This window comes from Emys orbicularis, chromosome 16 (genome assembly GCF_028017835.1).
Source record: "Emys orbicularis isolate rEmyOrb1 chromosome 16, rEmyOrb1.hap1, whole genome shotgun sequence".
Taxonomy (NCBI): Eukaryota; Metazoa; Chordata; order Testudines; family Emydidae; genus Emys; species Emys orbicularis.
Genome location: NC_088698.1, coordinates 1364703 through 1388447, shown reverse-complemented (window position 1 = coordinate 1388447; position 23745 = coordinate 1364703). Strand labels below are relative to the sequence as shown.

Here is a 23745-nt window from a genome sequence, read left to right as displayed (position 1 = left end):
CAGAAGCGTCGGTCTCAGCGGCAGTCCCGCTCTGCCCCGCAGCCTGGTCCCTCTAAGGGCAAGAGGCAGGGAAAGAGGCGGTTTTGATTATCTGTGGGGGGGGGGGCACCGGGCCTGTTGCCAGGGAGACCCCCCGATTAATAAAGTTTGTGTTCTGCAACTGATTGTTTGCCTTCCTCAGGGCGTGGTCCCGCATAACCTTGGACCAATGGGTCCTCAGTACCATTTCCAAGGGCTACGTGTTGCAGTTCACCTCACCCCCGCCAAATCACCCGCCCTCCATGATGGCCCCGGGGGACCTGGACCATGTCCGCCTCCTGCGTCAGGAGGTGGATTGGCTGCTCCACCTGGGGGCGGTGGAAAGGGTACCAGTTCAGTTCCAGGGCAAAGGGTTCTACTCCCGATACTTCCTGATCCCGAAGGCGAAAGGGGGGTCTCAGGCCTATTCTGGACCTGCGCAACCTGAACAGGTTCCTAACCCGTTCCAAGTTCCGCATGGTGTCCCTGGCCTCTATTATCCCCTCCCTGGACCCGGGGGACTGGTACGCGGCCCTGGATCTTCAGAACGCGTACTTTCACGTCCATATTTTCGAGGGCCACAGACGCTTACTCTGATTCATGGTAGGGATGGACTACTACCAATTTGCAGTCCTCCCCTTTGGTCCTGCCCGAGCAATATGCTGCAAGGGGTTCCCTTCAGGGAAGCCAACCCGTCCATAGACCTGGTGTCCGATGCTTCGGACCTCGGCTGGGGAGCCCACATGAGGGACGTACAAACCCAAGGAACGTGGTAGGCCCCGGACTTGCCCCTTCACATAAACGTCAAGGAGCTCAGGACGGTACGGCTGGCGTGCGTGGCTTTCCTCACGCACCTCTGAGGCAAGGTGGTCAGAGTCCTCACGGACAACACCGCTGCCATGTACTATATCAACAGGCAAGGCGGGACTCGCTCCCTAGCCCTCTGCCGGGAAGCCCTGAATCTATGGGAGTTCTGTATAGCCCACGATATCTCCCTGAGGGTGGCTCACCTCCCGGGCGTCCACAGTACGCAAGTGGACCTCCTCAGCAGGGTCTTCTCCCCCCAGTACGAGTGGTTGCTCCACTCGGAGGTTGCTCACCGGCTCTTCCAAGAGTGGGGAGCTCCCCAGATTGACCTGTTTGCAACATGTCAGAACCGGCGTTGCCCCCGGTTCTGCTCCAGGGGAGGGGTGGGTGAAGGTGCAATCTGCAACGCGTTCCTCCTGAGCTGGTCTGGCCAGCTCCTATATGCAGTTCCCCCGTTCCCCCTCATCGCCAAGGTCCTTCAGAAGGTGAAAGCGGACAAGGCGAAAGTCATTCTCATAGCCCCGTACATAGCGCCAGCACTGGTACGGGCCCCTCCTACGCCTCTTAGCGGCCCCCCCCGAGGGCGCTACTGCTCCACCCGGACCTCCTCTCCCAGGACGGGGGTGCCTCCTCCATCCCAATCTGACCGCGCTTCACCTGACAGCGTGGCTGCTCCGTGGCTGAATGATGAGCAGAATAGGTGTTCGGAGCAGGTAAGGCGAGTCCTCCTGGAAAGCAGGAAACCGTCCACGCGTCGGACGTACGTGGTGAAGTGGTCCAGGTTCGCCAGGTGGGCGAGTGAGCAGGGAGTGTCCCCCTCCGCCGCACCTCTCCAGTTTATCCCGGACTACCTCTTAACCCTTAGGGCCCAGGGACTGGCACCCGCCTCGGTCAGGGTGCACCTGGTGGCTATATCGGCTTTTCACCCGCCGGTGCAAGACCACTCGGTCTTCTCTCACTCGATGACCTCCCGTTTCCTGAAGGGCCTTGACCGTTCGTTTCCGTACGCTAGGCCCCCCGTGCCGCAATGGGACCTCAACCTGGTCTTGTCCTGTCTCACGGGGCCCCCTTTTGTACCCCTGGCCACATGTTCCTGGTCGCACGTCTCCTGGAAGGTGGCCTTCCTAGTGGTGATCACGTCGGCCCGACGTGTCTCAGAGATCAGGGCCTTGACCTCAGAACCCCCCTGTACGTTTTTTCATAGGGATAAAGTCCAGCTCCGCCCACACCCGGCGTTCCTCCTGAAGGTGGTCTCCGCCTTCCACATGGAGCAGAGCATCTTCCTTCCCGTGCTCTGTCCCAAGCCCCACTCCTCTAACGAGGAACGCCGCCTCCACACGCTCGATGTGCGGAGGGTGTTAGCTTTTTATCTGGATCAGACTAAGCCGTTCCGGAAGTCCTCTCAACTCTTTATTGCCTCAGCCGAGCGGGCAAAGGGGCAGCCTATCTCCACCCAGTGGCTTTCCCGCTGGATCACCTCGTGCATATGCACGTGCTATGATCGGGCAGGGATTCCCCTGCCACCGATCGTCAGGGCACACTCTACGAGGGCTCAGGCCTCATCAGCTGCCTACGTCGCCCATGTCCCCATCCAGGACATTTGTAGGGCGGCCACTTGGGCCTCAGTTCATACATTTACTTCGCATTACGTGATCGTCTCCCAGTCTAGGGATGACGCTGGGTTCGGCAGGGTGGTACTTCGTCCCGAACCTTCGTGAACTCCTACCCACCTCCAGCAGATATTCCTTGGAATCAGCTACTGTGGAATACACAGGAGCAATCACTCGAAGAAGAAAGGACAGTTACCTGTTCCGTAACTGGCGTTCTTCGAGATGTGTTGCTCCTGTCTATTCCACACCCTGCCCTCCTTCCCCTCTGTCAGAGTTGTCCGGCAAGAAGGAACCGAGGGTGGGGGGAGCCCGTGGCTCCCCTTATAGCACGATATATTGGCGCCACTCCAGGGGTCGCCGCGGTGTTCCCCCACTACGGGTACTCCTAAGGGGAAAAACTTCTGGCACCGGTGCACGTGGCGAGCACGCACACCTACTGTGGAATAGACAGGAGCAACACATCTCGATGAACGCCAGTTACGGAACAGGTAACTGTCCTTTATTTTACGGGTAGAAAAGGAGACACTCAGAACTCCTAAAAATTTTCAAACCCATCCTCATCTTAGTCATTTATTTTCAAGCATCATGACTCCTCTTTTCTCTTTTGACATTCAGGGTATGCTGCAGGGTATACTATGCTCCATGTCTTTTGTTGAGAGATGGATTGAGGCAGGGATAGTCAATTATTTTTTGTCAAGATCCAAATTTCTTGGTCAAGGTCCAGACTCCAGAGAAACATTTTTCACATCGCAATAACAATAATGATGATGATAAGTGAATAAAAAGATTTTGCGGTCCATTCAAAAGCGTCTGGCCATCAAGATTTGGCCCCTGGTCTGCCTATTGAATACCCCTGGTGATGCAGGGGTGGTTGAACAAGCAAGTCCTTATTTAGCTAAGTGGCATTTTAGATTCAGTTGAATAAGTTTTTCACTTTCTGGATCTTTTATCCTTGATTTTATGTATTTAGTTAATTGTTAACTGCATAGAGCTATTGGGATAGGTACTTACTAAATAAGGGACCACTACCAGTTCATGGTCTTCCCCTTTGGCCTCTTCACGGCCCCCAGGGTTTTTATCAAATGCATGGCGGTAGTGGCAGCCCACCTCAGGAGGAACGGGCTGTAAATCTTCCCCTACCTGGATGACTCGCTGCCCAAGGGCAAGTCTCGGTCCCAGGAACAGGCCCAGCTGAAATTCTTACTGGTCACATGCGAGAGTCCTAGTGGTAAACGAGGACAAGTCCATGCTAGTTCCGGTTCAGCGCATACACTTCATAGGAGCGCTGTTAGACTCGGTGGTGGCCACGGCCTCTCTCCCCCGGGACAGGTTCGAGATGCTCAAAAGTCTCATAGCCTCAGTCACGGCCTTCCCCGTAACGACGGCAAGGGTGTGCCTTCAAATCCTAGGCCACATGGCAGCCTGCACCTCCGTGGTGCGACATGCCAGGCTCAGAATGAGGCCCCTCCAGCTCTGGTTGGCCTCTCAATATTCCCAAGACAGGGATGTCCTGGACAAGGGTTGTCCCATTACCCCCCCCAACATAGTGGCTGGCATGCAATGGTGGTCCCTCCCGACCAACATGTTACAAGGGATCCCCTTCCGAGAGACCCCTCCCTCACTAGATCTGGTGTCGGACGCCTCGGACCTGGGATGGGGAGCCCATGCGGGGAACTTCCAAACCCCGGGCAGATGGTCGACTGTGGAATTGTCCCTGCACATAAACATCAGGGAGCTCAGGGCGGTGCGCCTGGCGTGCATATCCTTCAGCCTACACCTAGGGGGGAAGATGGTCAGAGTCCTTACGGACAATACGGCCCCGATGTATTACATCAACAGGCAAGGGGGCACGCGCTCCTCGGCCTTGTGCCAGGAAGCCTTGGACCTATGGGAATTCTGCATAGCCCATGATATCTCTCTGAGGGCTTTTCACCTACCCGGCACGCGCAATACGCGAGCCGATCGCCTCAGCAGGGTCTTCTCCCACCAGTACGAGTGGTCACTCCACGGGGAGGTTGCCCGGCATCTCTTTCGAGAGTGGGGAGCTCCCCAGGGAGACCTCTTTGCTACTGCCCAGAATTGTCTCTGTCCCCAGTTCTGCTCCAGGGCAGGTGCGGAAAGGGGGGTGATCTCGGACGCATTCCTCCTCCGGTGGTCCGGCCAGCTGTTCTATGCCTTTCCACTGTTCCCACTAATAGGCAAGGTCCTTCAGAAGTTATAGGCAGACAGGTCGAAGGTCATACTCATAGCCCCGAATTGGGCCCGCCAGTAATGGTACGGGACCCTCCTGCAACTGTTAGCGACCCCCCCCCCCCCATGGAGGCTGCTGCTTCGCCCAGATCTCATCTCCCAGGAGAGGGGATGCCTTCTCCATCCCAACCTAGCCGCGCTTCACTTGACAGAGTTCAGACCCAAGGCCTGTGGTCGGCTCAAGACCTGACCCTACATATAAATGCCAAAGAACTCAGGACAGTGCGGCTGGCATGTATGGCCTTCCGCTCGCGCCTGGAGGGCAAGGTAGTCAAGGTCCTCATGGACAACACAGCCTCTGTGTTCTATATTGACAGGCAAGGCGGGGCCCAGTCCTCGGCCCTCTGCCACAAAGCCCTCAGGCTGTGGGACTTCTGTATAGCCCACAATATCCACCTGAAGGCCTTCCACTTACCGGGCGACTGGAACGAGAGGGCGGATCGCCTAAGCAGGGACTTCTCCTCACAACACGAGTGGTCCCTCCACCCGGAAGTGGCCCACCGGCTCTTCTGAAGGTGGGGAACTCCCCAGGTGGACCTGTTCACGTCTCGACAGAACCAGCGATGCCCCCGGTTCAGCTCCAGTGGGGTCTGGGGAGGGGCGCTATCTCCGATGCCTTTCTCCTGTTCTGGTGACGCAGGCTCCTCTAAGCCTTTCCCCCGTTCCCTCTAATCAGCAGGGTCCTGGAAAAGATAAAGTTAGACAAGGCTCGGGTCCTCCTGATTGCCCTGGCGGGGAGGCCCATGCAGTACTGGTATGGGACCCTCATGAGCGTAGCAGCAGCTCCACCGTGGTGGTTACCACTCCACCGGACCTGCTCTCACAGGATCATGGCCGCCTCCTCCACCCCAACCTGGTGGCTCTCCGTCTCACGGCGTGGCTGCTTAGTGGTTAGGGGGAGAGGAGAGGGCGTGCTCGGAACAGGTTCAGCGCATCCTCCTTGAAAGTAGACAGCCCTCCACTCGCTGCGCTTAGTTGGCTAAGTGGTCGCGATTCTTTAAGTGGGCGACGGACCAGGGTGTCTCCCCAGTGTCCGCCCCATCCAGCTTGTCCTTGATTACCTCCTCCACCTGAGGGCCCAGGGCCTGGCGCCCTCGTTGGTCAAGGTGCACCTGGCGGCCATATCGGCCTTCCATCCCCCAGTGCAAGGACACACGGTGTTCTCCCATGCTATGACTGGCCGGTTCCTTAAAGGTCTGGAACGCCTCCTCCCATACTCTAGACCCCCAGTTCCACAGTGGGACTTAAACCTGGTCTTAGCTTGTCTCACGGGGCCCCCGTTTGAGCCGTTGGCCACGTGCTCCTGGTCTCACCTTTTGTGGAAGGTGGCATTTCTGGTTGCTATCACGTCGGCTAGGGCCCTGACCTCCGAACCCCGGTACACAGTTTTTCACAAGGACAAGGTCCAGCTTTGCCCACACCTTGCGTTCCTCCCTAAGGTGGTCTCCGCATACCACAAGAGTCAGGACGTTTTTCTGCCGGTCCTCTGCCCCAAACCTCATGCATCCAGTGAGGAACGCCGCCTCCACACGCTCGATGTGTGGCGGGCTTTGGCTTTCTACCTCGAGCGGACGAAGCCGTTCAGAAAGTCCTCGCAACTGTTTGTTGCCTCGGCTGAGCATGCGAGGGGCCAGCTGATCTCCACCCAGAGGCTTTCCAACCGGATCACTTTGTGCATCCGGTCCTGTTATGAGCTGGCGGGCATTCCCCCGCCGCCCATTGTGAGGGCACACTCGACCCCGGGCGCAGGCCTCGTTGGCTGCCTTCATGGCCATGTCCCCATCCAGGACATTTGTAGGGCTGCCACGTGGTCCTCGGTTCAAATGTTCACCTAACTTTATGCTATCGTCTCCCAAACCAGGGATCAGAGTAGCAGCCGTGTTAGTCTGTATCCGCAAAAAGAACAGGAGTACTTGTGGCACCTTAGAGACTAACACATTTATTAGAGCATAAGCTTTCGTGGGCTACAGCCCACTTTTTCGGATGCGTATAGAATAGAACATATATTGAGGAGATATATATATACACACATACAGAGAGCATCTTAATTGGCCTCTCAGAGTTGGTAAGACAACTCCCACCTGTTCATGCTCTCTGTATGTGTGTGTGTGTATAAATATCTCCTCAATATATGTTCCATTCTATATGCATCCGAAGAAGTGGGCTGTAGCCCACGAAAGCTTATGCTCTAATAAATGTGTTAGTCTCTAAGGTGCCACAAGGACTCCTGTTCTTTTTGCGGATACAGACTAACACGGCTGCTACTCTGAAACCCTTCTACAAAATGCTACTCTAAGGCCTGGTCTACACTAACCCCCAAATTCAAACTAAGGTACGCAACTTCAGCTACGTGTTCTTTTTGCAAACCAGGGATGACGCCGGGTTCGCCAGGGCCGTCCTTCGTCCTGGGAACTTGTGAACTCCTACCCACCTCCAACAGATACAGCTTGGAATCACCTTCAAGTGATTGCTCATGTGTATTCCACAGAAGAGGAAAAAACAGTTACCTTTTCCGTAACTCTGTGTTCATCAAGTTGTGTTACTCATGTCTATTCCACATCCCACCCTTCTTCCCCTCTGTCGGAGTTGTCTGGCAAGAAGGAACTGAGGGTGAGGGGAGCGCACAGCTCCCCTTATACAGTGCCAGGCAGACACCACTCCAGGGGTTGCGGGGGCGCTCCCCCCCCATGGGTACTGCTAGGGGAAAAACTTCCAGCACTGGTGCACATGGCGAGCACGCACACCTACTGTGGAATACACATGAGCAACACATCTCGAAGAACACCAGTTATGGAAAAGGTAACTGTTTTTTTTTTTTTTCCCCCACAACTCAGAGACAGATGTAGGTTTCATTTTTAGAAGGTATACACTATACATTTTTAAACAGTGATTTATTTTTAAAACTTTTCAGATTAGTTTTACAGCTATATCAGAAAATGTATGATTATTTGGTTATTGCAAAGGTAATTGAAGCAGATATGTCATTGGGAGGTGAACTAGCTCCAATTCAACAGGCTAATCATTAATATTTGGAGGATTTTCTTGCCATGTTGTATTAGGAAGAGAACATCACCAGACAGACATTTAAATTTGTTAAATATTCTGGATTTTTTTCTTCAACAGCAAACATGTAATATTTTAAGAAAACAAGCATATGTCCCTCACTTCTCACATTTATCTCCAGACTTCTTCTTGTCCAGATGTATTCCGCCCCCAACAATCTTCTATTCATTGAACTTTTTTAAACTTTGCACTTTTAGAGAGAGGTAAGGGATTGACTCTATGTGCATAAATTTGCAGAGGAACAATAGAGTGTTATTTCTCACCTCTCTCTCTATTTATTTATTTAAAAATGATTTTTGCTGTTAACAAGCATGTTACCTCTGGAGACATAAATCCACAGTTTGAGAACTGCAAAACTAAGCATCTCTGATGGTATCTTCTAGACTGAGCACTGAGTCCCATTGGGTAGATAGAAAGATTAACCTAAATAATCTATACAGAAGCCTCTGGAACCCTATTAGATTGTGTCCCTAATCTATGAACTATTGGAACTCATTTACAAAACCTTTCTTAAACATTACATGAATATATTGTCTCATACTATAGAATTAGAATTTATAATCCTTATTCCATGATGAGATATCTTTGAGCCATAATGTAGTTTAATAAAACTATCTTTAGATAGGTTTTTTCCCTCAAAAAGCATTTTATCAAAAAAATCAGATTTATTTTTTAAAAAATCATTGATTTTTATCCACCCTGGCCAGCAATCTGGTTCAATTTTGGTTTAGGTGGAGCCCATCCTTCCTGTATAGGAGGGGTGGCCAACGTGTGGCACCAGAGCCACATGCGGCTCTTCAGAAGTTAATAGGCGGCTCCTTGTATAGGCACAGATTCTGGGGCTGGAGCTACAGGCGCCAACTTTCCAATGTGCCAAGGGGTGCTCACTGCTCAAGCCCTGCCCCCACTCCACCCCTTCCCGCCCCTGAGCCTGCCGTGCCCTTGCTGCCCCCCCGCAGCCTCCTGCATGCCTCGAAACAGATGATCAGGAGGTGTGGGGAGGAAGGGGGCGGCGCTGATTGGCAGGGGTACTGGTGGGTGGGAGGAACTGGGAGCGGGGGGAGCAATGTGGGGGCTGCTAATGTATTACTGTGGCTCTTTGGCAATGTACGTTGGTAAATTCTGGCTCCTTCTCAGGCTCAGGTTGGCCACCCCTGCTGTATAGGCTCCCCCTTTCCCAAAAGTTTCCCCAGTTCCTAATAAATCTAAATCCCTCCTCTCTACACCATCGTCTCATCCACGCATTGAGACCCTGCAGTTCTGTCTGTCTAACTGGCCCTGCGCGTGGAACTGGAAGCATTTCAGAGAATGCCACCATAGAGGTCCTTGACTTCAATCTCTTACCTAGCAGCCTAAATTTGGCCTCCAGACCCGCTCTCCTATCCTTCCCTATGTCATTGGCACCTACGTGAACCACGACCACTGGCTCCTCCCCAGCACTACATATAAGTCTATCTAGATGTCTCAAGAGATCCGCAATTTTTGCACCAGGCAGGCAAATCACCATGCGGTTCTCCTGGTCATCGCAAATCTATGTTTCTAATGATTGAATTGCCCATTACTAATACCTCTCTCTTCCTAATAGCTGGAGTTCCCTCCCCCGGAGAGGTATCCTCAATGCAAGAGGATACCACAACATCATCTGGAAGGAGGGTCCCAACTATGGGATCGTTTCCCTGCTCCAGTTGGATGTTCTCTTTCCCTGAGACTTTCATCCTCCTCAACAGCACAGAGGGTCTCAGACCGGGGGTGGGACGGTTCTACTGTGTCCCAGAAAGTCTCATCTATGTACCTCTCTGTCTCTCTTAGCTCCTCCAGTTCAGCCACTCTGGTCTCCAAAGCCCCTACACTGCCTCTGAGGGCCAGGATCTCCTTGCACTGAATGCACACATGCGCCACCTGCCGATAGGGCAGGTAATCATACATGCTGCATTGGGTGCAATAAACTGGATAGCCTCCACTCTGTTGCTGGACTTCTGCCTGCATTCTCTTTTTACTCCTCAAGCTTGTTCCTTTGTTGTTGTTTTTATCAGGGGGTGTTTTTGTCTTTAAGTTTAAGGAATGTTAAGTGTATCTAGCCCCCCTCGCACTCTCTCTGTAAACTCTCTCGCAAAACTCCCCTGTAAGCCGCTCCTGTTCACTAGCTCCTCTGGTCACTTAAGAGCGGGCCTTTTAAAGCACTGGTCTTCCTGAGTAGCCTCACCCCTGGTTAAGGGTTGATGGGTGCTAAAGGGCTTAGGGATCAAATCCTCATCAAGAAGCTCTCAGCCTTGACTAGCAGACCGCTAGGCTCAGCACACACGGTCAGCACATGTCTCCCAAACAGATCACACGGTATATTTCAGTCAAGCAGCAAGCACATCTTAAACACAAACACACACTACAGACAACAAACTTACCCCAAGGGTCACATAATCGCTTCTCCTTCACCTGGAGAACTCCCTCACAAAAGTCCCCTGGTAGCTGCTCCTGTTCGCTAGCTCAAGTCATGATCTGCCCCCAAACTCCAAAGGACTGGTTCCTTTGTCGTCTTAGCTGAAAGAGCAAGACAGAGAGATGGACATAAATAGACTGGGGTAGTTTTGCCTCTCACTTTTATAGTCCTGTCCCCCTTTGAAGTGGGTTCTTCTGAGGATTACCCCTCAAAGCACAGTTTATTCAAACAGTAAAGAAGGCTATGTGGAGTCCAGGGCGAAGGTGCCCCCATGTTCTTTCTTCTCCCCTGTGTATATTGAAATGCAGATTTGCTCTTGCAGTCTCAGAGACCCTGTTTACTACTTTTATGTAAATTGAAATAAACATTCTTTTGTATAAGATAGACCTACTTAACCAATCCTGCCTAATCAGAGCTGCATGGGTTTGTACATGTACTACCAGCTTCATACAGGGAGGATTCATAACTTAACATATAATGTTGCTACATACATTTCACCATGAAATTATTGATCAGTAAGTTATTAGTTTTTCGATGATACCACACAAGGCATATTTTGTACAAAGATTAGTATAAAAGTGTGTATGGTGTGAATACAGAGTTCATTCAGTCACATACAGTAACTCCTCACTTAACATCGGCCTGGTTAACGTTGTTTCGTTGTTACATTGCTGATCAATTAGAGAACATGCTCGTTTAAAGTTACGCAATGCTCCCTTATAACGTTGTTTGGCAGCCGCCTGCTTTGTCCACTGCTTGCAGAAAGAGCAGCCCATTGGAGCTAGCTGGTGGGGGCTTGGAACCAGGGTGGGCCGGCAGCCCCCCTATCAGCTCCCCTAAGTTCCCTGTGTGGCAGCTGCCCAGCAGGCTATGAATTGCCGGGCAGTTCAACTTTCCCTCCCCCCTCTGCCGCTCCTGCCCTCTGCCCTGGAGCTGCTCCTGGGAGCCTCCTACTTGCTGTGTGTGTGTGAGTGGGGGGAAAGGGGTGCTAATGATCCTTTACCCCACCTCCATAGAGCCGGGGGGAGGGGGGAATGGGAACGCTACACTGCTTCGGCAGTTTTCCCACCAAACAATCCCCTCCACCCCTCTTCTAGCACCCGCGTCTGGGTACTGGATTATGCCAAAGACGTTGGGATTCAAAGTCTATACTTCCTGCCCTCGCTCGTTTTCCATCAGTGACGAGCACCAATGCTGTTTGAACTGTTTGGGGAAAGCCCACACAGGGTCTAGGTGCAGTATCTGCCTCTCCTTCCTTGTGCATGGGTCCGGAATTGGATCCTGGCCAGGGAACCCCCCTGCACATCGACCTGTAAGAGAACTCCCCCTACCATGGAGCTTTGGTCCAGCTCCTTTTGTACCAGTGGTATGTACCCCACGCTGGGGCCTAGCCATGAAAGCATGCGCATAAGCATGGCAGTAAGTCTCCAAATCCAAGAAGGATGCTGCACCCTCTATAAGCTCTGACCACGGAGGAGTGACACATTCCATGACAAGAAGTATCCTCCAGTCCCGGACCTGTGTATCCCTCCTGCTTCTGCTCTGCCTGCATCCTGTGAATCGTCGGTCCTGAGAAAGATCCCATTACCAGTCCTTGTTACACAGCTATAACGACTAACTATGACTAATAAGTAACGAACTATTTACAACTATTTAACAGTGAAGACTGAAGTGGACACTGCCAAAAGTGCTTGCAATGTAAGAGCGACAGTTGTTCCAGCTAGCCGTCACTGGTAGTAAGAAGGAACTGAGGAGGTGTGGGGTTGGCAGGGCCCTATATTGGGCGCCAGGAAGGCGCGACTCCAGGGGGCGCCCAGGCCAACCCTACAGACGCTGCTAAGGGAAAAATCTTCGAGCTGGTATGCACATACTGTTTGCCCTGAAAAGAGTGAGGTCTCTGTGTGTTCTGGTGCACTAATCTGCTTGGAGGGCCCCACCTTCTGCGTTAGGTCTACCACCTGCTGGCCGTACCCCTTTAATGCATGCTGTTCCGATGGGTCCATTGGTACCGCTATTTGTGCAGGACTCCAGTTCCTCTGAGTCTGAGGATTTGGATGTTCGACGTGGTCTGCAGCTTCCATTCCAGAATATGACTGCCAGAGGGTTGTGGCAGCACCGTGGCAGTTCCCTGCTTTACTGCAGCCAAGGAGCCACTGCTATCTGGCTCCTTGCAAGCAGATGGGCTCCAAGCTGCACAGCCTAAAGGACTCCAGATCTATGTTGAAGTCCTTAGGGCTTTATACACTGGCATCACAAGGAAACGTTATAAGCCTCAACCGGCCTCTTGATTCCTCTCGTCACCTGCCCGGCAGCACTCTCACAGGAAGAGGAGTAGGGGCTTTAGGAGAATACCTCCTCCCCAGTCTTCGTCCATATCTATGCCTGCACCCCCAGACGCTCTGGTGGGTCCAAAATGGGACGCCCGGGGCTGACGTACGAGGACAGAACTTGGATCCAACGTCCCCAGTATTTGTGGATTGTTTATCCCATTTCTATCAGGGGTGGGCCCATATTACAACAGACCGTTGGATGCTAAGCAAGATAGCAGTGTGATTATCCTTCAATTCAGTTCCCCCCTGCCCTGTCCCTCTTCAGTCCCCATTCTCATGAGCAACTTCTAGCCCAAGAGGTGCTCCTAAGGTTGGGAGCTCTGGAAGAGATTCCACCAGTGTTAAGGAGCCGAGGGGTTATACTCCCGATATTTCCTAATCCCAAAAACCAACGGTGGTCTCAGACTGATTCTGGATCTGAGAAATCTCAACAGATACACTAAGAAGCTAAAGTTCCACATTATCTCCTTGGCTTCCATCATGCCCTGCCTGGGTCCAGGGGACTGGTACACTGCCTTTGATCTGAAGGATGCTTACTTCCATATCTCGATTATTCAGGGACACAGAAGGTTCCTTAGGTTCATTGTGAACCATGTGCACTACCAATATGCAGTTCTCCCATTCGGCCTGTCAGCAGCCCCTCGAGTGTTCATAAAGTGCATGGTGGTCATCGCAGCCTTCCTGATGAGACAGGCGATTCAGGACTACCTTTACCTCGACAACTGGCAGCTCAGAGGTTGGACCAAGGTCCAAGTGGAGTCTGATATAAAGTTAATCCAGTCAACATTCCAGGACTTAGGTCTGCTGATAAACGTGCAAAAGTCTACCCTCTCCCCGGTTCAAACAATAGAGTTTATCGGGGCGATCCTCGACTCTGTCCAAGCCAGAGCCTTCCTCCCAGAAGCGTGGTTCCAAGCAATAGTGATGCTTATAGAGAGCCTCAGAGATCACAACAGCGAGGAACTGCTTGAAGCTCCTGGGCCACATGGCCTCATGCATCTGTGTGGTGCAGCATGTGAGACTTCGACTACGATCTCTCCAGGTGTGGCTGGCGTCTGTGTACTCACCAAACCGACACTATTTAGACACAGTTATCACAGTTCTGCCATCGGTGATTTCCTCCCTCAACTGGTGGCTAGACCCAGTGACGGCGCACATGGGAGTCTCGTTCTCAAGACCCCAACCATCAGTGTCTCTCGTTACAGACTCTTCAGCGATGGGCTGGTGTGCTCACTTGGGTTCCCTCAGAACTCATGGCTCTGGAAGAGCTCTCGCTGCACATCAACATCAGGAATCTCAGGGCGGTTCACTTGGCTTGCCAGGCATTCCAGCCCCATGTGGCAGGTAAGAACGTGTCAGCTCTTACAGACAACATGATGACGATGTTTTATATCAACAGGGAGGGAGAAATGCGCTCCTATCACCTGTGCCAGGAAGCACTTTGCTTGTGGGACTTTAACATAGCCCACTCGATCCACCTCAAGGCTTCCAATCTGCTGGTTTTGCAAAGTTTGCTAGTGGATCACCTTAGCAGATCCTTCTCCAACCACCACAAGTGGTCCATTCGTCCAGATATCGTGAACACCATTTTCCAGAGGTGGGGGACTCCCCAGATAGATCAGTTTGCAACAAAAGCACAACAGGAAGTGTTTCCAGTTCAGCTCCCTCCTGGGTCACAGCCCCGGATCTCTTGCAGATGCCTTCCTTCTCCCTTGGATGGGTCATGTCTTCTACGTGTTTCCTCCCATTCCTCTCGTACGCAAGATCTTGCTGAGGATCAGAAGGGACAAAGCGTGAGTCATCCTGGTAGCCCCTGCCTGGCCCCACCATTGGTTCGCCACATTCCTAGACCTCTCAGTGGAGATGCCAATCCTTCTACCTCTGTGTCCACACCTGATCTCTCAGGACCACCTCTGTCTGCATCACCTGAATCTCCAGTCCCTTCATCTGACAGCCTGGAAGCTCCATGGCTGAACCCCGCAGAGCTAGCATGCTTGGGGCAGGTCCGCGAGGTCCTACTAGAGACAGGATGAAAGGTCTTCCCATCTGAGCCCAGAGAATTTCATCATGGATCGCATCCTGCATCTGTACATGCTATGACCGGGAAAAGGTTCCTGCCCTAACAGCACATTCCACAAGGACCCAAGCATCTATGGCAGCATTTGTAGCACAAGTTCCTATCCAGGACATTTGTAAAGTGGCAATATGGTCATCAGTTCCCACTTTCGCATCTCATTACACCATCACCCAACAAGCTAGAGATGATGCTGGATTTGGCTGAGTGCTGTTGCAGTCAGCATGTCAATAAACTCTGAACCTTACCAATCAATGATACCATTCTTCAACCAGCACGACACGCCATGTGGCATGCCCGGGCCACATTCGCCCCCACCCCGAAGGGGGCTGAGGAAAGGTACCAAGCCTCCATCAAAAGGTCCGATTTTTTATTTTCACACCCTCCAGCTAACTCCCTGGTGATCCAAGCAGCCATACCCATGCTCCACCCTGACAGACAGGGAGGGCAAGAGACTGGACCTTATAGGTCGAAAGGTCTTCTCAGCTGGACTACAGTTCTGGATCTCTAACTAAATTGGCATTGATGGCCAAGTATGACTTTATAAACTATGGATGGCAGAGTTTGCAGATTAATTATCTCAGCAGGATCATTTATAACAGTGGCAACAGCGCCGCAAATGCGTGGAATGGCTGCAGAAACCACAGGCTCAGATCCCTTCAGCAACCCTGCACCCAGTTCAAAACCACTCTTTGCTCAGTTTCCCCATAGACTCAAAATCTGTCTGTCCCCCACTCCAGCTCATCTTCCACAGTGTATCCCCTCCCCCCCCCCCATCTCAGAACCCCTTCATACCTGTTGAGGATCATGGAGAAGCAGAATCTGATACCGTAGAAAGAGATCATATTTGCAGGCAACAGAGGACCCTATATTCTTGTCTTTGAGAAGCTAATCTGAGTTAGCCTCTCAGGTGCCTAGTCCCACCAGTCTGCACCTGCTCTGTCAGTGCCTGTAGCCCATATGTGCTACCCTAGGACTCAAGTAAAGTTGAAGCAGCTAAAGCTACATCAAGAGTTCCACAGTGGTAGCAGATGGTACTGCACCCTGCAGTGCACAAAACAACACTATAGACACAACAGTTGCTTTTTAAAAAATCTGTTTTTGAACCAGTCAGTGTCTCTTTAAAAATATTAATTCAACTAGCGACAGAGCTCTTCTTGACCTGCTGCTCACAAATAGGGAAGAATTAGTAGGGGAAGCAAAAGTGGATGGGAACCTGGGAGGCAGTGACCATGAGATGGTCGAGTTCAGGATCCTGACACAAGGAAGAAAGGAGAGCAGGAGAATACGGACCCTGGACTTCAGAAAAGCAGACTTTGACTCCCTCATGGAACTGATGGGCAGGATCTCCTGGGAGAATAACATGAGGGGGAAAGGAATCCAGGAGAGCTGGCTGTGTTTTAAAGAATCCTTATTGAGGTTGCAGGAACAAACCATCCCGATGTGTAGAAAGAACAGTAAATATGGCAGGCGACCAGCTTGGCTTAACAGTGAAATCCTTGCTGATCTTAAACACAAAAAAGAAGCTTACAAGAAGTGGAAGATTGGACAAATGACCAGGGAGGAGTATAAAAATATTTCTCAGGCATGCAGGAGTGAAATCAGGAAGGCCAAATCACACTTGGAGTTGCAGGTAGCAAGGGATGTTAAGAGTAACAAAATGGTTTCTACAAGTATGTTAGCAACAAGAAGGTGGTCAACGAAAGTGTGGGCCCCTTACTGAATGGGGGAGGCAACCTAGTGACAGAGGATGTGGAAAAAGCTAATGTACTCAATGCTTTTTTTGCCTGTCTTGACGAACAACATCAGCTCTCAGACTACTGCACTGGGCAGCACAGTATGGGGAGGAGGTGACCAGCCCTCTGTGGAGAAAGAAGTGGTTCAGGACTATTTAGAAAAGCTGGACGAGCACAAGTCCATGGGGCCAGATGCACTGCATCCGAGGGTGCTAAAGCAGTTGGCGGATGTAATTGCAGAGTCATTGGCCATTATCTTTGAAAACTCATGGCGATCGGGGAAGGTCCCGAAGGACTGGAAAAAGGATAATGTATTGCCCATCTTTAAAAAAGGGAAGAAGCAGGATCCGAGGAACTACGGGCCAGTCAGCCTCACCTCAGTCCCTGGAAATATCATGGAGCCAGGTCCTCAAGGAATCAATTCTGAAGCACTTAGAGGAGAGGAAAGTGATCAGGAATAGTCAGCATGGATTCACCAAGGGCAAGTCATGCCTGATTAATCTAATTGCCTTCTATGACGAGATAACTGGCTCTGTGGATGAGGGGAAAGCAGTGGATGTGTTATTTCTTGACTTTAGAAAAGCTTTTGATACGGTCTCCCACAGTATTCTTGCCAGCAAGTTAAAGAAATATGGGCTGGATGAATAGACTATAAGGTGGATAGAAAGCTGGGGCTAGATCATCGGGCTCAACAGGTAGTGATCAACGGCTCCATGTCTAGTTGGGAGCCTGTATCAAGCGGAGTGCCCGAAGTGTCGGTCCTGGGGCCGGTTTTGTTCAATATCTTCATTTATGATCTGGAGGATGGCGTGGATTGCACCGTCAGCAAGTTTGCAGATGACACTAAACTGGGAGGAGTGGTAGATACGCTGGAGGATAGTGATAGGATACAGAGGGACCTAGACAAATTGGAGGATTGGGCCAAAATAAATCTGATGAGGTTCAACAAGGACAAGTGCAGAGTCCTGCACTTAGGATGGAAGAATCCCATGCACTGCTACAGAGTAGGGACCAAGTGGCTAGGCAGCAGTTCTGCAGAAAAGGACCTAGGGGTTACAGTGGACGAGAAACTGGATATGAGTCAACAGTGTGTCCTTGTTGCCAAGAAGGCTAATGGCATTTTGGCCTGTGTAAGTCGGAGCATTGCCAGCAGATCGAGGGGTGTGATCATTCCCCTCTATTCGGCGTTGGAGGCCTCGTATGGAGTACTGTGTCCAGTTTTGGGCCCCACACTACATGAAGGGTGTTGGAAAAATTGGAAAGAGTCCTGCGGAGGGCAACAAAAATGATTAGGGGTCTGGAGCACATGACTTATGAGGAGAGGCTGAGGGAACTGGGATTATTTAGTCTGCAGAAGAGAAGAATGAGGGGGTATTATTAGATGAAAAAACAAGGAGTAATGGTCTCAAGTTGCAGTGGGGGACGTTTAGGTTGGATATTAGGAAAAACTTTTTCACTAGGAGGGTGGTGAAGCACCTAGGGAGATGATGGAATCTCCTTCCTTAGAGGTTTTTACGGTCAGGCTTGACAAAGCCCTGGCTGGCATGATTTAGTTGGGGATTGGACCTGCTTTGATCAGCAGATTGGACTAGATGACCTCCTGAGGTCCCTTCCAACCCTGAGATTCTATGATTCTATGACTGGTCCAGGCTGAGGTTGATGGTGGGGTGGAAATTGTTGAAATCCTGGTGGAATTCCTCAAGGGCCTCCTTCCCTTGGGTCCAGATGATGAAGATGTCATCAAGATAGCGCAAATAGAGTAGGGGCGTTAGGGGACGAGAGCTGAGGAAGCATTGTTCTAAGTCAGCCATAAAAATGTTGGCATACTGTGGGGCCATGCGGGTACCCATAGCAGTCCTGCTGATTGTGTAGATTACATTGGCCTCATTAGTACTACAAAAGTGATTTCCAACCCTTCTTGTCAACTGTTGAGAATAGTCCACTTCCAGCTTAATTGAATTGGCTCGTTAGCACTGACCCCCCACTTGGTACGGCAACTACCATCTTTTCATATGCTGTGTATTTATACCTCCCTACTGTATTTTCCACTCCATGCATCTGATGAAGTGGGTTTTAGCCCACAAAAGCTTATGCACAAATACATTTGTTAGTCTCTGAGGTACCACAAGGACTCCTCGTTGTTTTTACTGATATTAATGGGACTATTTAGGTGCAACAGAGATAGTAGGTCTGGGTTTTCCTTTGTCTCTGGGCATTTTTGCATACTGGAATGTGTTTTGCTTTTGAAATACATGCATCCACTGCTGTTTTGTGGTGTCCCGTCTCCCCCCCCAATAAATATTCTGTACAATATACAGTGTGCAATTAGTGATATTGCAATATTATTGTCTCTGTGGGCTGGTGAATTCAGTATGGCTTCCTTCATCAACCACAGTGCTGAAACTTCCAAATATAAATGTAAGGGCAGATGAGCTTCAACACTGTTGAACACTGAACATATTTTCAATGTAATTTACTTGTATCCTTTTTTGTGATGTGGGTAGGAAAATCCATAATATATTTGTATAAAAAAATAAGAAATAGATGGGAAGAGTCTGCATCTACAAATGACTCAGGAATGTTCTCAGGGCAGCCTGGAAAGCCATATGTTTAATTTAAATGAGACAAACAGATTAGTATAATTGTTACATTCAACTATTATTCTCCTGGCAGTCTGTTCACTGGTGATTATTGAGAATGCATTAAAGCAGTCAGGCATATTTCATAATGGTGTGTGCTTGTAAGGCAAGTTAGTTTGTATTGACTTCATCTGTTCATTGATGTATAATTGGGGTTTTCTTCTAACTAGAGTCTTGGTCTTTAAAATTAACTTGCATTTAAAATAATTTATTTGCCACCAGAAGATAAAATGAATTTGTCTTCACATTTACACTTTGCCATTTTGTTTTCCAGCTTTTACTATTACGGAAAGAAGAGCCTCAAAGTGTTGTGAGCAAAGACGAGGATTTCTCCTCCTAGCCTGGGCCTGTCATGGTAAGCACATGGGTTTTGTCAGGACTGACCAAAACAAAGCAGGCTGCAGCACAAGAAGGATGAGAGAGTTGGTACTGTGTGATAATAAGAGATACTATTCTCAATACCTGACATACATGTCACTCCAGGCTTCCGGTTGAACTGAAAAGATAGTTTTCATTGCCTTTTTATTGATCTTTGAGCAATTTGTGTTTTAATTTTGTGATGATCGTCATCATTATTCCATGTGTACCATCTGCCAGCAGTCTGGCGTATAAACCAAGGCAGTATTCTTCCATCCAAATTCAGATTAATTAGCCATGTACTGTTCATGGCATTTAAGTCAGATTTATTGCAAGGCTGTTTGAAATTAATTTGCTAGTGCAATTTTACTGTGTAGAGCAAGGCTGTTTAAATTGTGCAGGAAAGGTGCAGATTTGTGTAGTATAAGGACTGAGTTAATTTCTGTAAGGCGGTCGTGGTTCTCTCCCCGCCTATCAGGGAGGGAGACCAAGCCTCCTTGCTGCAATGCTCCTAGAGCGACTCTGTTCCGGGAGAATTAGCCAGCAGTTAATAGGCCCTAGCCTTCAGTCCAGGCTGGGTATCAGTTGGGTCTGGTGGCCCCGACACTCAGCCAGAGCGGGGCTGCACACATATAATGGGCCTGGCCCGCAGTCGAGCCGGGTGGCGGCAAGTCTATAGCCCAGAGTCCTCACTCAGGGTGGGGCAGCAGTCAGGTAAGGAGGCTCTGGCCTGCTGTCAGGCAAAGCAGCACAACAGTCTCAGGGGAGATTAGCTCTCTGATGGGAGAGCCAGCTAAACCATCGGCGTCCTAGCTCAGGCGGGCATCAGACCAATGCAGGTAGGGTGGCAGGGGGTAGGGGGACTCAGGCCCACCCACTCCACTGCGTCCCAGCCCAGGGCCCCAACAGTAGCAGAGTGGTCCGTCAGTGGGGAAATACAGACGCAACATAGAATCATAGAAGATTAGGGTTGAAAGAGACCTCAGGAGGTCATCTAGTCCAATTCCCTGCTCAAAGCAGGGCCAACCCCAAATAAATCGTCCCAGCCAGGGCTTTGTCAAGCCAGGCCTTAAAAACCTCTAAGGACGGAGATTCCACCCCCTCCCTAGGTAACCCATTCCAGTGCTTCACCACCCTCCTAGTGAAATAGTGTTTCCTAATATCCAACCTAGACCTCCCCCACTGCAACTAGAGGCCATTGCTGCTTCTTCTGTCATTTGCCACCACTGAGAACAGCCTAGCTCCATCCTCTTTGGAACCCCCCTTCAGGTAGTTGAAGGCTGCTATCAAATCCCGACTCACTCTTCTCTTCTGCAGACTAAATAAGCCCAGTTCCCTCAGTCTCTCCTTGTAACTCATGTGCCCCAGCCCCCTAATAATTTTCGTTGCCCTCCGCTGGACTCTCTCCAATTTGTCCACATCCCTTCTGTAGTGGGAGGACCAATACTCCAGATGTGGCCTCACCAGTGCCGAATAGAGGGGAATAATCACTTCCCTCGATCTGGTGGCAATGCTCCTATTAATACAGTCGTACCCAGCTTCTTGTCCACTGTAATCCCCAGGTCCTTTTCTGCAGAACTGCTGCTTAGCCAGTCGGTCCACAGCCTGTAGCGGTGCATTGGAGTCTTCCTTCCTAAATGTAGGACTCTGCACTTGTCCTTGTTGAACCTCATCAGATTTCTTTTGGCCCAATCCTCCAATTTGTCTGGGTCACTCTGGACCCTATCCCTACGCTCCAGCTTATCTATCTCTCCCCCTAGCTTAGTGTCATCTGCAAAATGGCTGAGGGTGCAATTAATCCCATCATCCAGGTCATTGATAAAGATGTTGAACAAAACCGGCCCCAGGTCCGACCCTTGGGGCACTCCGCTTGATACCGGCTGCCAACTAGACATGGAGCCATTGATCACTACCCGTTGAGCCCGATGATCTAGCCAGCTTTCTATCCACCTTGTAGTCCATTCATTTAATCCATACTTTTTTAACTTGCTGGCAAGAATACTGTGGGAGACCATATCAAAAGCTTTGCTAAAGTCAAGATATATCACATCCACTGCTTTCCCCATATCCACAGAGCCAGATATCTCATCATAGAAGGCAATCAGGTTGATCAGGCATGAGTTGCCTTTGGTGAATCCATGTTGACTGTTCCTGATCACCTTCCTCTCCTCGAAGTGCTTCAAAATGGATTCCTCGAGGACTTGCTCCATGATTTTGCTGGGGTCTGAAGTGAGGCTGACTGGTCTGTAGTTCCCCGGATCCTCCTCCTTCCCTTTTTAAAATATAGGCACTATATTTGCCTTTCTCCAATTGTCCGGGACCTCCCCTGATTGCCATGAATTTTCATATATAATGTCAAATGGCTCTGCAATCACATCAGCCAACTCCTTCAGCACCCTTGGATGCATTTGATCTGGACCCATGGACTTGTGCACATCCAGCTTTTCTAAATAGTCCTTAACCTGTCCTTTGACCACTGAGGGCTGCTCACCTCCTCCCCATACTGTGTTGCCCAGTGCAGCAGTCTGGAGCTAAGTACTTCAGCTTTTTCCACATCATGTGCCTCCCCCATTCAGCAAGGGTCCCACACTTTCCCTGACCTTCTTGTTGCTAACATACCTGTAGAAACCCTTCTTGTTACCCTTCACATCCCTTGCTAGCTGCAACTCCAATTGTGCCTTGGTCTTCCTGATTATACCCCTGCATACCTGAGCAATATTTTCATACTCCTCCCTAGTGATCTGTTCAAATTTCCATTTCTTGTAAGCTTCCTTTTTGAGTTTAAGCTCACCAAAGATTTCACTAAAAAGCAACAGAGTCCTGTGGCACCTTAAAGACTAACAGATGTATTGGAGCATAAGCTTTCGTGGTTGAATACCCACTTCGTCAGATGCATGTAATGGAAATTTCCAGAGGCAGGTAGAAATATGCAGGCAAGAATCAGTCTGGAGATAACGATTTCACTGTTAAGCCAAGGTGGTCGCCTGCCATATTTCCTATTCTTTCTGCACTTCGGGTTGGTATGTTTCTGCGCCCTCACTAAGGCTTCTTTAAAATACAGCTGGCTCTCCTGGACTCCTTGCCCCCTCATATTAGCTTCCCAGGGGATCCTGCCCATCAGTTCCCTAAAGGAGTCAAAGTCTGCTTTTCTGAAGTCCAGGGTCTGTATTTTGCTACTCTCCTTTCTTCGTTTTGTGAGGATCCTGAACTCAACCATCTCATGGTCACTGCTGCCTAGGTTGCCACCCACTTCTACTTCCCCTACCAATTCTTTCCTGTTTGTAAGCAGCAGGTCAAGAGGAGCAAGGTCCCTAATTGGTTGCTCCAGCACTTGTACCAGGAAGTTGTCCCCAACACTCTCCAAAAACTTCCTGGATTGTCTGTGCATTGCTGTATTGCTCTTCCAGCAGATGTCAGGGTGATTGAAGTCTCCCATTAGTACCAGGGCCTGTGATCTGGAAACTTCAGTTGTCTGAAGAAAGCCTCATCTACCTCATACTTCTGATCTGGTGGTCTATAGCACACGCCCACCACGACATCACCCTTGTTGCTCTCATCCCTAAACCCAAAGACTCTCAACAGGCTTTTCTCCATGCTGGCTGGCTTGCAGTCAGTAACCCAGCCGAACCCTATTCAGCTTCCCTGGGCTCCTTCCTACACTCCCAGTTCGAGGGTACCTGGGTTCCGGGGTTGTCGTTGATCTCGCTGGAGTAAATGACGAGTGGCAGCCCAACAGCTCCCCAGTGTCTGGCAGCTCCGGCAGTCCCTCCAGGTCTCTGGCGCTGTAGCAGCCTTTATCAGGTCCAGGCTCCAGGGCGTGTCTGCGGGGGGGAAGAGACGTCCTGCTCCTCTGGCAGCTCTGCCCCAACTGAGCTAGAGGGACGGCCTTTTATAGTTCCGGTTCCTGTCCCACCCCTCTGCGTCCAGCGGGGTGGCCGCTGATATCCCGGTTCTGCACACCAGGGAGTGGTCCTGGTTCTCTCCCCACCTGTCAGGGAGGGAGAGCACGCCCCCTTGCTACAATTTCTTAAAAACTGCATTTAAAATTGAAAGGGAAATACTTTGCTTCATGTTTTTGTGTTTAACAAAGGAAAGAGGTCCCAAATCTGTGTTTTACATTGCAAAGTTGTGGGCCACTAGTATTGTAAAATTGCAACTATGATGTCACTTCTGTGGGTCACTGGTAGCTGAATTCTCGTAATAGTTCATCGTGCCTAAATCTTTCATTGGTCACTGGGAACTCTTCATGCCTTCTGTCAATGGAGAGGTCTGCTGTGAATGGGTAACAGTGTTGAAATTAACTGTAAAGTTTTGTTTCTAGGATGAAGAGACTCAGCACAGCCTTGAATGCATCCAGGCTAATCAGATCTTTCCCAGGAAGCAGCTGATCCGAGAGGATGAGAATCTTCAGGTAGTCACTGGACCAC

At 50.3% G+C, this 23745-nt stretch overlaps 1 protein-coding gene across 1 annotated transcript in view; it reads left to right on the top strand.

The window, feature by feature from the left end:
* MTMR3 (myotubularin related protein 3) overlaps positions 1–23745 on the top strand; it is a 161298-nt gene that overhangs the window by 28336 nt on the left and 109217 nt on the right. The window contains exons 5-6 of the mRNA XM_065417640.1: positions 19236–19316; positions 23640–23729. Coding sequence (XP_065273712.1) covers positions 19314–19316; positions 23640–23729 — 93 coding nt within the window. The 5' untranslated portion in view covers positions 19236–19313. The remainder of the gene's footprint in view (positions 1–19235; positions 19317–23639; positions 23730–23745) is intronic.